The sequence below is a fragment of the Aedes aegypti genome, chromosome 2 (assembly GCF_002204515.2).
Source record: "Aedes aegypti strain LVP_AGWG chromosome 2, AaegL5.0 Primary Assembly, whole genome shotgun sequence".
Lineage (NCBI taxonomy): Eukaryota > Metazoa > Arthropoda > Insecta > Diptera > Culicidae > Aedes > Aedes aegypti.
Window position 1 is genome coordinate 442,414,991 of NC_035108.1, and position 13,832 is coordinate 442,428,822.

The 13,832-nt window shown below is 38.9% G+C and overlaps 1 protein-coding gene across 1 annotated transcript in view; it reads left to right on the plus strand.

Annotated features, from left to right (window-relative positions):
- LOC5572054 (protein Shroom) overlaps nt 1-13,832 on the plus strand; it is an 808,873-nt gene that overhangs the window by 456,924 nt on the left and 338,117 nt on the right. Inside the window, exons 5-7 of the mRNA XM_021847884.1 lie at nt 4,234-4,810; nt 4,963-5,799; nt 6,017-6,988. Coding sequence (XP_021703576.1) covers nt 4,234-4,810; nt 4,963-5,799; nt 6,017-6,988 — 2,386 coding nt within the window. The remainder of the gene's footprint in view (nt 1-4,233; nt 4,811-4,962; nt 5,800-6,016; nt 6,989-13,832) is intronic.

Below are 13,832 nucleotides of genomic sequence, written 5' to 3' on the forward strand. Positions count from 1 at the left end.
TCGACTGTAACAATAATATTAAAAATTTTCAGAAACCATTTTAAATGTCCAAGATGGTTTATTTTGATTTTATTTAGTAGGAAACATTGATTTAATGCAATATTAAACAAGAAAAATAAAAGTTCATTTGATTTTATATGAGAAAATTGCGGTGTCCTTCTTGTCCCATAAGACATACTGTTATTATATATGTAATATTTAATGTCAAAAGGACTTTTTCGAAAAAAAATCCTCACAGCTATATCAAACAATTGAAAATCATCAATACTGTGCGGAAAAATCAATATGTTTTGTATTTATTGGGAGTCAAACCTTGTTTTCCAGTCTTACATTCTTATAATATTTCGCATATTTTGCGTTGGTGAGTTAAAAACATTTTTCTAATTTTTTGTACTAAACATTTTTAGCTGTAATATTTACACAACCCTCAATTAGTACTCAATTTATACTTATCCTGCGTTAAACATAGAAAAATTGATTTGAACTACGTGAAATTAGAGGTGGCACTTTTGCCCCGGGTGTCCTTCTTGCCCCATGTCCCCCTACATCAAATTCGAATGTTATCGAAATTGTCCTATCATTCAGTTTTCAAAGTTACTAGCTAATTCAACGAAAAGGCATCTTTATTATGTCATTTGTTTTCATTATAAGTTGTGTAAGAATATTTCAGTATAGTATACGATGCTGCAGTTAAAATCTTAATAAAAATGATTGTATAAAAATCGCTGATTTTTGAAACATTCCAAATATAACAGTTGTTATTTTTTCTCTATCTGACCACTATTTTCTGAATGGATTTGCATTTATAGAATAAAGACGAAGATCTATTCCAAATTAAGGTATTTTGTTAATCATAACCACTGAAATCTGTTTCTTAACCACGAATAATATTAAAAATTCATCAAATATAACAAAATTTCTGTTTAATATAGGGTCGATGTACCAATAGCTGCTAAGAACAAATATTCGTATAAAATCGAAAAATCACGCTAGCGTTATTATTTTTACATCATCTGACAGCTTTTTATCTTGGCTTTGTGAGAAAAATATGAAAACTACGAAAACTCGTATGTTTGTATTTATTATCGCTTGTGCCACTATAGGAATACATTTGCCTATAGTAGCACTATTTCTAATTGCTGTTCCTATAGTAGCCCTAGCATCACGGCGTTGGCAAAATACTAATCAAAACCGTATTTTTACAAAGATTTTTTATTTTTCCTTCAAAGTGTGGATCAAAAGCTTTCGTTTGATGTAAAAAAAATTCTTGATTCATTAATTATTTCGTATAATAAAAAATATTTTCTCTCAAAAGTGCTACTATAAGAACAATAGGTTTACTATAGGCGAAAGAGAGCTCAAATTTTAAGCAAAACTAATTATTTCGATCATTTTTTGAACAAAATCAAGCTGTGTATCAATGGTACTTGAATAAATAGCTCCTGACCTTCATGTCAAAAAATATTTTGAAAAGATTTATAGCAAAATGGCCGTAAAAAGCCACTAGTGCGACTATAGTGGACTGTCCACTAAGGGAACACTGATTCTATTATAAAATATTTTGAACCCTTGCTCATTGCTGTTATATTTATCAACCCGTACAAGATTTTACCTGTTTTCTACATTTTCAGCTGTAAACTTGTTTAAGGTTTCAACAACAGCAAAAGTACCACAAATTAAATTTAACCTGTATGAACTGAGAACCAAAATAAGTCAAAATAAAACAGGAAATAATTCAGTCATACTATCATTCGTCAGATTATCCTGACATTTCCGACATTAATTAATATTAGTTAAAAATAATTAATATCAAATTTTGCTTTGAATTTCTGGATTTAAATGTTTTGTTGGGTTGAGGAAAACAAATAAAAAAATCAGGGAGGGATGTACTTGACATGCTACGTATTTTCCAAGGGGGGGGTATCAGCATTTGTGTCTAAATGCTACGAGGGGGGAAGGGGGTGTCAAAAATCAGTGAAAAAATACTACGTCATTTATGGACGGCCCCTTTAGAAAAACAGATCCATGCCAAAATCAAAATAATTTTCTTAGACAAAATATTTTAGAAATCTGAGACAAGATGTGGCCAGAACCTCATATTGGTTCATGATCAGCATAAAAATCATGAACTTTGAGCCGTCGCACGATATAAGTTAGTAGGATTACAAAAGTGTCCCTCGGAGACCCTATCGGAACCGATTTCGGGGTATCCGGAAGTGGCCAGAACCTAATATTGGTTCATAGCACCATAACTATGATGTTCAAGATAAAAAATCATGAATTTTGAGCCGTCGCACGATATGAGTGAGTAGGATTACAAAAGTGACCGGAACCGATTCCGGGATATCCGTATGTGGCCAGAACCTCATATTAGTCCTTGGCATTATATCTATGATGTTCAGGATAAGAAATCATGAGCTTTGAGCTGTCGCACGGTACTATTCTCTAAGTTTTAGAAAATGTCTTCTTTGGGTACATTCATGAAATGGACAGAATCAATTTCTCACAATGTTATTCGAACTTCTCATAGCTTTTTACTAATAGAAAGTACACAATGATTTTTTTTTATTCACTTCCGGAACGAATATACTTCATTTGCATCCGAAATAACTCCGAAACCAAGTGGCCAATCCCATTTCTTCCGAAACATAGTAGATCTTGATGAGTATGCGGTTTGTCTGAGACCAAAAGATCCAAAATCGGTACATAACTGACCAAGTTATGATGTTTTAAAGTTCATTTTTAATGATAAGTTGGGGGTTTGAGAGTTAAGGAAACCCCTGGCGAAATTCAAGATGATACACACAAGACAAACACCACACTTCTCTCGGACTTCACCTCAGTACTTCGGTAATTGCTTAGTGGATGTATCGTTATTGCAACGTAAGTGAGATCGTCATGAGTTAATTGGATGGAAGTCTTGATAAACTTATTTGTAGAATGTTTTAGATGCAACCACCGGAAATATTTCTGAAGAAGCTATGATGGAAATTCAGGTTACTTATTGAGCTTTCGAAATACTTCATTAGAGAAAATCTGAAACTATTATGATTGATCTCCGACGGACTCCAAGGCAGATTTCCAAGAGATGCTTGATTTACAAGATCTTCAATGAATTCCTGAAGCGATACTCAAGGGGTCTCACTAGTCGTCAATTAACTAATCCACCAAGGATTTGTTAAGCGAATATTAAAATTTATTGTCCTTGAGTGGAATTTTTTTTTGAGCTTTCATCACAAATTTAAATAACCTTGTTCTCAAATCTTCGAAGAAACTCAAGATGGGTCTCTAAATAGATTTTCAAATAATTGCTTTAATTAGCTGTATGATTGCTTGAATCATTTGACTTCTAAAGAACTCATTTCAACTTGAAGAACCTACAAATTGCCACAATAATGTTTTAAATTCAGAAGAATAGGTGCAATTATTTAACTTATTTTGAAACAATACATTTGTAATCCTGCCCACTTACAATCGTGGACAAATTCATCTCTTCCGCAATCTTTCGACCTTCTCTAAATCATATTACCACCACATGTCTTGTTTTGCGGAAACTAGTCCCAATCCATCATTTAGTTTACAACACCTCGCAAACACAGAGCATCTAATTTGACATTTATGACTATTGGTAGACTATTGGGCAAAAACTGCGTACAATCCCCCGCCATAAGTAAGTGACGACTTTTTAAAGGGGGCGCGAAGGAGTTTCGACAACTGTGCATTATTCACTCACTTAGTTTAGTGCCCAGTTCCTTTTGCTCCTATACACGCTGTATGCAAGCGGACGTTCCTTCAACAGCGTTTACAGTTTGCAAAATCAATTATTTCGCCTTCGCACGAGACAAATTTATTGCCTTTCCTGAGTATTGCCGCGGCTGTTGGGGTCTGAGTATATTGGAAGCGACAAAACGATCCGCTTATTAAGCTCTACGCTTTTGTCGCTTTTAAGTACTCATTATGAACTGACCTTAAAGCCCAAACGACTGTTTAGCGCTAGATCCTATTATGCAAATCCGCCAATTTTATGGCGTTGCTTCACCTTGAACCCTTACATTCACTCTCCACGTCTCCAGGAAGCCCTTGAAATCGATCATCAACGCCCTCGGCGATCTTATGTCGTAATACAGCTCACTTTCAATATGACTAATTACTCATAAAACCGTTCGATTCGGCGGCATCAAAACTCGATGACTAATATCTGTCCAACCTGTTCCTCTCATTAATCATCAACAGGTTCCAGCTCGCAGCTGATTGCGCATAGTTCGCGGGTGCGGACGCCTCAACGCCACAACTCGGAAAGCATTCTGTTCATGACGAGTGACGAGCAGCAACAGCACTTGCTGCACCAGCATCAGCACCAAACCTTGCTCGGAGGCAACGGCGGAGGCAGCGGTAGTCATCCAGTGTCTTCTTCGGCGTCGATGGGATCGCTTCATCACCATCACCATCCACACTTGAGCAACGGCCTCCAGCATCAGCAAGCAAGTCCCACCAGTTCCAGCTCCGGGGGTTCTCCGGTGGGCGATGATCTCCGGTTTCAGCATAGGACGGCATCCAATGCGTCTTTGGCATCCTCGAATGGGACGGGGAGTGGCAGCAGCAATTCGGTCCGATCTAGTCGTAGCAATAATCGGCTGTTTCCCATCAGCACCTACACCGAGATTCCTAGCAGCAGTAACGGCGGCAACGGCAGTGGCAACGGTGCCAACCTTAATAGTAGTAGTATTAGCAATAGCAGTAGTAGCAACATTCAAACCAGTAGTCAGCCGGCTACCCCCAGCGGGACGACGAATTTAGCTGATGGATCCAAGTGAGTATAAGACATCTTTGAACAAGACTAGAATATCTTACTAATTTCTAACCCACATTGCATGCTCAAAGTTGGAATTACTACTATTGGTGGTATTCGGAATTAGAGATCAAATGGTAGAATCATTATTCACACAAATTTTCCCATTTTAGGCAACTCAGTCCGCACAACTGGCAATCGGTAGCCGAGCGCATCAACGAGCTTGAAAAGCACCAACAGCAGAGCCTATCCATGCTCAACAACAACAGCATCGGCAACACTGGCATCAGCAACAACGCCCACGCCAATCCTTCCAAGAATCTAAGTCAACACGCGGCACCCCTAACAGCGACAGCCCAGTCTAAACCGCCGCACCAAACCCCTCCGAAGTATACGTATTTCGATCCGTCCAAAACGCACCGGGTTTCGAACCCCTCGCTAAAAGCGTTCCAGAAAAACGCTGTGATATCCTACTTCGAGCGACAGCAGGCCCACGCCCGCGAAAGCAACCACAACCTCTCGCGACCGACGACCCTCAACCTGAACCACCATTCGTCCGGGTCGCCCCCTAATCTAAAAATGGCCTCGCAACGTTCCTCCATCTCCAGTGCGTACTCCTCGTCCGGCAGTACCATGGATTTGACCCCGTCCTCGCAATCGCCAATCGTTGGCAACTACCACCACCACCCGAGCATCGTCGTCCAGCAACAACTGGACAAGATCGCCGCCAACAATCTCCGGAACCAGCTGGCTTCCGTCCACACGATGAATCTCCTGAACAAAGTTCAATCACCGCCGTCCCAAACCCAAATGGAATCGCAAATGATCAGCAACGCCACGCTTATTCTCGGCGATCAAACCCCGGACGATCTTCATCACGTGGATGCTAATGGATCTCCACCACCGCCTCCGCCGCGATCGCGCTCGATCGGAATGCCCGGCCTGAACAGCAGCGCCACCATGTCAACGGCAGCCGCCACGCACGCAGCCCATCTGGCCACGGTTCGAAGGTAGGTTGTCTAGCTGTGGCACGAGCCTCCGCCGAAGGGGCTTATGTAAATCTACATGTCACGAAAAGTTTGTTGCAAATGTCTCTTGCTTCTCGTGCCTACCGGTTTGCGGTTCCAGACGCGGGGGATGGCAAACAAGTTGTAATAAATCATTTTTGCGACTTCCATGTTGTGGCTATATGTCGTTTCTAATTTGCTTTTTTTTCAACCGTTTTAGGACCTCCTCTGCATCGGAGTATTCTTCCGTTCGGGACAAAATGGTTCAACAGCGGCAGCAACTGTCCAAGGATCTCCTCGGACCGATGATCATGGGGCCGATTATCGCGCTAGACGACTGGGTGCCGGAACGGCCCCCGAAAAATCCCATGCTTCGGATACCAAGCCCAGAACTGCCACCACCTCCGCCGATGATGAGCCCTACCGAAGACGTGATCCTGTTGAACCAAGACGAACCTCTCCCTCCGCCACCCCCGGAAATCCTACGACACATTCGTCAACTCAGCGATTCCGGAGAACCCAAATCTCAAACAACCAGCCGTCGCAACAGCTTCGCCGGTCAAACCAACAAGAAGTCCCTCTACCGGGCGTCCACCATCGAGAACCTTTCCCCACCTCCTCCGGGAGCTCCCCCACCACAGTCCCAAATCAGTCAGCTGATCATTCCTCCCGCCGTCCCCAAAAAGCCCCAGCCGATGGAACCGCAGGTCATCTATCGACGACCTTCGTCCAGCATGGCCAAATCGCAACCTCCCCCTCCCTCCAATGCCCTTCACCAGGCGCACAGGATCATGGTCAACGGCAAAACTGACCAGCGACACTCGCTCCCTATGCCCCTTCAATCCTCCCCACCTCTCCACCACCAGCAACTGGTTCCCCGGCAGTCCGATTCGCGCCTTTCGATGCGCAAGCGATCGCACAACTCCCAGCAAATCCCGGTGGCGGAGTATCTGCTGAAAGCGGCCGCCGTTGCCGTTGCGCATCATCAAACTCAGAACCAAACCAACGGGGGTGGTGCACCTCTCGGTTCGAATGCAGTAAATGGTGGAGTGGCGATGACATCGCCTCCGCCGCCGCTGAAGCCTCGGATGTCGCTCCAGCAACAGCAGCAGCAGCAACAGTGCCAACAACAGCCGTTATCACCGCTACAGGATCTCCAGAATGGACCGCTGTTATCCATGGGCAGCAAAAGGTGAGTGATCGTTTGCTTTTTGTTGTTTAACTTGATGATGATCGTGCGTCGAAGATAGTCTAAATTTCGGCGATTTACGCCGCTCATGATGAGATGCGCGGATCACTTTGTGTGAGCTTCGGATGATTTTTCTGTGAGAATGGAAAATGAAGATCATGCGATGAGATTTTGCTTGGTGTTCCGTATTTTTCGAATTTAGGGTGCCGGTGCCATTAGTGGACGCTTAGCTTGAGGGGGGTTTGAGATTTCTTACGTGCCATACAATTTATTTTTAATTTTCATACAAAAAATCTTACCGGGGGTTGAAAAACCCCGAAAATCCGAAAATTGTCTTACGTAATTAATGGATCGCCCCTTACACCATCCTGCAGGAACGTTTTTAGTGTTTTCCCAAATAATTAAAAGTTCGAATAAAAGGGCATATGTTGGCTTAATCAGCTCACTTTTTAAGTAATTTTCTAGAACTCAATTTACGTGAAGTTCAAGAAAGAAGTTCAAATCAAACTTGTTTCAAACTTGCTAGTAGTTGAAAAGTTCGTGGTTTACTCTTCCATAGTGTTCTCTTAATCAGCGATAAAGTTTTGTTGAAATTAGATTCATAGCAAAATTGAACTTTTGAGTTCGCTGCTTAAGTACAATCCGAATTATTGGTCGCTTGGGTTCAACCAAAATTATTCCTTGGATTTCGCAGTATTTTCTGTAAAAAGCCCTTCCGACATTTCAACTACAAGCCCTGTACTGCCTTTTTAAAGAAATAAAACAACTTTATGGCAGCCGAAGGCCGGCAGGCTATGATGGTCCGACTTATTTTGTTACTTTCACAGATCGTTCCTTCAAAGCCTATTTTCAAGAATATCCAAAGGGCCGCCGGTGAGTCAAGATATTGTAGATTAACAAAAAATAGTATAACTTTTACTCAAGTTCAATGTTTTACAAAGTTACTTAGCATTATGAAGATAAAATTTCTGAACAATTTTTGTTCTCGCAAAGAAGAGCCCTGTTCAGTTCAATCGTATTAAATTTCTTCAAAGAAATGCTACAGTAATATTCGGAGAAGTCTTTTAGTCTCTGAAAGAGTTCTCGAAATACATACTATACTTAAAAAAATGCTCGAGAAGGAACAGCCAACAGATTTTTTGTTCACAAAAAAAAATACTGTTATCTTACCTGGGGCTCTAATGGAGATCACGGTGTGCCAGAAACCGTTATTAACGTAAAAAAATGTCCAAGAATTTGGCACCTACCATTCGAAAGATATAGTATTCAAGCATCTTCTCCGTGAATTTGAAAATATTTTAACGAGGGAATCGAAAGTTATCGCGATTTAAAGGGTTTGAACTGTTTTGGAAGGGATTCTTACATACTTCACAATTTTCCCCACCAGTGCATCATTATTAATTTGTAAACTAGCCAAGTAACTATCAGCTTTGCATTGAGCATTCAAAACATATGATATCCAAGCATCTTCTCTGAAATTTTGAGACAATTTCTTCGAGAAAATCAGAAGTTACAGTGATTTGTATGTTTACCATTATTTCTATGAAGATTAATTAAGAGCTTATTTATATGGCTTTGCTATCAAGGATGGAAATCTAGTGATCATGATAAAACAAATGATGCATCGTGGTTGTTCTTTATCATGCGATCATAGCAACACCGATAAACCCTTAGTCGTCAAGCCATCATAACAAACTTCGCTCCGCGAAAAATGAATCGCTCGGCATGTGTGCTAACGATCAATTGTTCGCAAACCGAATTCATAAATTTTGGAAGATTTTCACGCTTTCACTCTACGATATGACTTCTAGCATACCATTTTTGATTCTAAAGTCAATCGTGCATGGAACGTGAGAAAGTTTATCCGTGAATTTTAAATTGATTCGCATTAATCGCAACTTGTTACAATATCCGACAAACCCTTTGTCCTACGACAAACAGTTTATCGGATGCTCGATGTATCTATGATTAGCACGCGTGGTGAGGTGTTGAAATCATGTTGCTGCAAGAGCGATGGCCCTCTTGGACCGTTCAAATACCGTGTTGTTTGTCGTTAGAGCTGATTTTTTTCCATCCTTGTTTGCTATATTGATGCGCATAATTTACAAATAAAAATGTCTATAGGACTGACACTCGGTATCCAAAAGATATAGTAGAATCTTCACAGTTAGTTTGATAAAATTTTATGGAAAAACAACATAACCGGAGTACTTTGAAGGTTTGGACATGTCTTTAGGATTTATTTTCAATCATCTAAAATAATGTGCACCATACGCATTTGATCATTTCGATACAAATTAACTTAACAGATTTTTGTATTGTCTTTGTGTTGAACTTGTTTTGACTTCTTTTTCATTCAAAAAAGGCAGTGTTTCGTTACAGCATAAGCAAATGTGATCATTTTCGGCGTTTTGCTGGGCAGTGATTCGTTATGGCCCAAATACGCGTATTGGTTAATCTGAATAATTTGAAAATGGTTCTTTGTTGCTCAGTCGAGGATGGATTATCAACTGATATCGTTTTATGCTACTGTTTTAAATGTTGTAAATACGATTGTTCAGAATTTATTTGGACAACGTTTATTTTTGTTCAAATAATAGTTCAATAGTTGTTCAAATTAATTCAAATAATAAGTCGGTTATTGTAGAAATAAACCTTGTTTCATGTTTTTCAAATATTTCAATGTAACAAGTCTCATATTCGGATTTGTTTTACATAATAACACAAGATCCTTGAATTGTTAGGTACTATAAATATCGACTTTTCATTTAGATACTGATAGTTTACGTTTTAGATTGATGTTGCATGATTCGCATCATGCAAACTTTTGAATGGTTCGTTATCAGAGGTGTCGTCATATGAGTCTCAAGTCAAGCTTTGTACATATGAAAGAATTACTTTTTATTTTATTTATTATTTTGTTGAAATTATTACGCTTGTAAGGAGGTGTCACCAGTGAATATGATGCGATGATCTCTAGGACTCTTGTAATTAAGCGTTATGTTTTCCAAGACGAATCCTGTAATATAACCTCTTTCCATTTTCCAAATTCCCAATGATTTCTAGTGGAAGTGCAGAGGATCCCAACGGCTTCGTCAGAGATAGCAACACGTAATACATTTATTTCATAACCCAAATTGATCTGTATTCGAACGCAGGCGGCGCTGATATTGCTTAGTACAGGAAATGAGAATTCCATTACTTACACACAGAGGGTGATGCAATAAATCCTAAGTAGCATAGCATCCGTTGGTTCCTTATACAAGTATAGTTGCTCTTGTAATGACAAAGAAGCAGCAGAGGGCGGTCAATCACGCTCTTTTATCACATTGATTAACATATTGACAAGACTTTGTTGGATTTAGTAATAGTAAAACATTGAACATACTAATTAAAAATATTCAAAATTTGCTTTTCCAAAACTTCAAAGTACTCTAGCTATGTTGTCTTTTGATAAAATTTTCTCTAGCTAACTGCGAAGATGCTAGTCAACTAGTGTGTAGTCAACTAAATCTTCTGAATGCCGAGTGTCAGTTCTATAGACACTTTTATTTGTAAATAATGCGCATCAATAAAGCAAAGCCATATAAATAAGCTCTTATTTAATCTTCATAGAAATAATGGTAAATATACAAATCACTGTAACTTCTGATTTTCTAATAGAAATTGTCTCAAAATTTCAGAGAAGATGCTTGGATAACATATGTTTTGAATGCTCAATGCAGAGCTGATAGTTACTTGGCTAGTTTACAAAATAATAATGATGCACTGGTGGGGAAAATTGTGAAGTATGTAAAAATCCCTTCCAAAACAGTTCAAACCCTTCAAATCACGATAACTTTCGATTCCCTCGTTAAAATATTTTCAAATTCACGGAGAAGATGCTTGAATACTATATCTTTCGAATGGTAGGTGCCAAATTCTTGGACATTTTTTTACGTTAATAACGGTTTCTGGCACACCGTGAGATCTTTCTGAAATTACTCAAGAAAAATCTCCAGAATTTCACCCAAAAATTCTTACAGTAATTTGCTCAAAAAATATATCCACTGATTCCTTCATTTAATTGCTTTCATGGATTCATCCAGACATTTCTCATTGAGTTCCATCATATTTTTATCAACAATTATCCTACTATTCCCCCCAGATAACCCTACAGGGATTTATCTCTGGATTTCTATTGGGATTGTAGAAAAAAAAAAAACTTCAGAGATCACACCAATATTTTTTTAAGCGTTCAGTCATGGAATCTCTCAATAGTTTTGCTGAGAAATCTTACAGGATTTCGAAAAGTAATTACAATCATATCGTTTTACTGAATTTTCTTAATTTTTACAACGATTCCTGCATAAACTCGTTCAAGAAACCACTCAGAATTTTTCTAACAATCCCATAGGAAATTTTTAAAACATTCTCAAAGTTTGTCTATAAGAAACTTATCTATGAGTTTTAACGAGATATTTCTCTGCAAGCTTTAGGAACAGTCTCCATCACAAATTCTTCAAAGATTCTGCCATCTCTATAATTTCTTAATTGGATTATTTTGAACTAAAATCCTGCTAATATTCCTTAGGCATTATCTTCAGAGTTTACTAAAGAATTTATTCTAGGGATTAGTTCATAGAATAATTAGAGATAAATCCGTACGAAATTTATGTGCAAACTTTTGCGAAACATCGAACATTAATTTTTCGTAGTTCCTTCTAGAACATTCCCAAATAAGTCTGTCGAAGATTTCTTTAAGAATATCATCAGAAATGTTATCGGAAACAAGTGGCTAGCCAAGATCCAACGGAATTTTGGTAGCAAAAAACTTGCTTGATGCGATATGGCAACTTAACTTTCGAGATTGTAAGCTTCGTGGCCGTGCGGTTAGTGTTACCAAGCATTTAGCCGCATCGAGTCAAGGAGTGTGGATTTGATTCCCGCTTCAGGCCGGTAAACTTTTCGTCAGGAACGTATTTCGACTGTGCCACTGGGCGTTGCATGCTGGTCCGTTGTCTAGTGTGGTGCTTCTTTCAAAGGACATAACCGTCCACTGGAAGCATTGACGTGTCCCCGTGTCTTTCAAAATCGCTTGCATCACCTCTAAATGTTAATATTCTTGGCTCAAATTTAGTAGTTCAGCTTTTTATGTGATTTTAATTCCGAAGAGCACACGAATTTGTGGTTTTGAGAACTTTTGAAAAATAAGCTGCATATTTTTTTAAATATCTGTACATGGATTAAGAAATCTATCCATTTTTTCGCAAATGATTCCTTCAGGCGTATCTTTAGTGATTCTTCCAGGGAATCGTTTAAAGCCCTTTCAAGAATTATCTAACAAATTCTAGAATCTCGAATTTCTCCGTGCATGCCATAGAGATGTTTTCAGAATTTCGTTGGGAATTTTCTCAAGTGTTTCACCAGACTAACGATTTTTCCAGGGAATCCTTCAGTCGCTTCTGCACGATGTTGCTTTAATCATGTTCCATAGTGATAATGGTAATTGTACCCCTTAAAAAATATTGAAAACTAGTTGTCCCAGCGAACATTATATTGCCCAGTAGGCCGTGTAGCATGCTTTAAGACAATCATGTACATTATCGAAAACTGGGGGGAAGTTGATCACTTTTGAGCCAGTGGCGCGGGAAGTGGGTAGGACAGGTAGGACATGTACTAAGCACAAAACAACCTGGGTAGGACAGTCAAAGGGCTGTCCTACCCACAATTCAACAAAAACAAAATCAGTAAAAAGCTTGAAAAATAAATTAAATTTATCATCTGTTCAATATACATACAAACTCGATCAACGTCGCACTTATTCTTATGGAGAATGGAAAACATGAAGAGGTTTTTCATAGTTTCTCATGCCTAGTGACATAATTTTTGCATGACCCCAAAACATTCTAGCTCGTGTGAAGAACGATTGAGAACATTTATATTAAAAATCTTGGGAAACTTGTTACAACTTGTTACTTGTTGAACAGTTACAAGAAACATCCTTAATCGGCATTTCTGATTGAATCAATGGATGGTTTCTTAAAAAATATCAATGACCAACTCTGTATATGTTCTGTAGAGTATACCCAGTCAACATTTTGGTTGGTATAACTTTTGTTGTACATCATTCTATATGAACCAATTCAATCGTATAGAATGCATGAAAAGGCTATATACCTACCAAAGTGGAGGCTATATGCGTACTTGGCACGACTTTTTCAGACTTTCTGTGATCAGATAAACGATGCCACAAAATTTGGATGAAAATAAAAAAAAAATATCCAGCAAGACTCGAACGCGTGACCTTTGGATCAGGAATCGGACACCTTACCACTGTCCCACAAAGAGTTACACATTTGCCGAGTGATTATTTGCCAATATTAATACATGTTTCATATACAGCGACACATACTCTGTTGTTCTTTGAGGCCCATCGTCAGCAGATACAAAGTTTGGGTGGTAATTTTTGCTAAGTTATTGCGATTTCATACGATTTTTTTTTTTTCCCTCATCTGTAGAGCCTTTTAACCACTGCTTCCATTATTTAGGAATATTGTGGTATGACCCATATTTTATTTGGTGCTCATCAAATATCCTTTCACAATTGAGATGTGATAGACATTGGTTGATGTGTCACACTGTCCCAACTGGGCACAACTCGTTTTATAAAGTCTATTACCCTATTAGGACTACCTTGCCAAATTTCCAAGGGCTCTAATAACCCTTTTCCAAATGTTAACGTTCTTTGATTAAGCAATGCTCCGCAGTTGCAGAGTAAATGCTCAGCAGTTTCGTCTTCAGCTTGACAAAAACGACACTCAGAGGATTGTATTTTTCCTATATTTTTAAGATGATACCTGCTTGG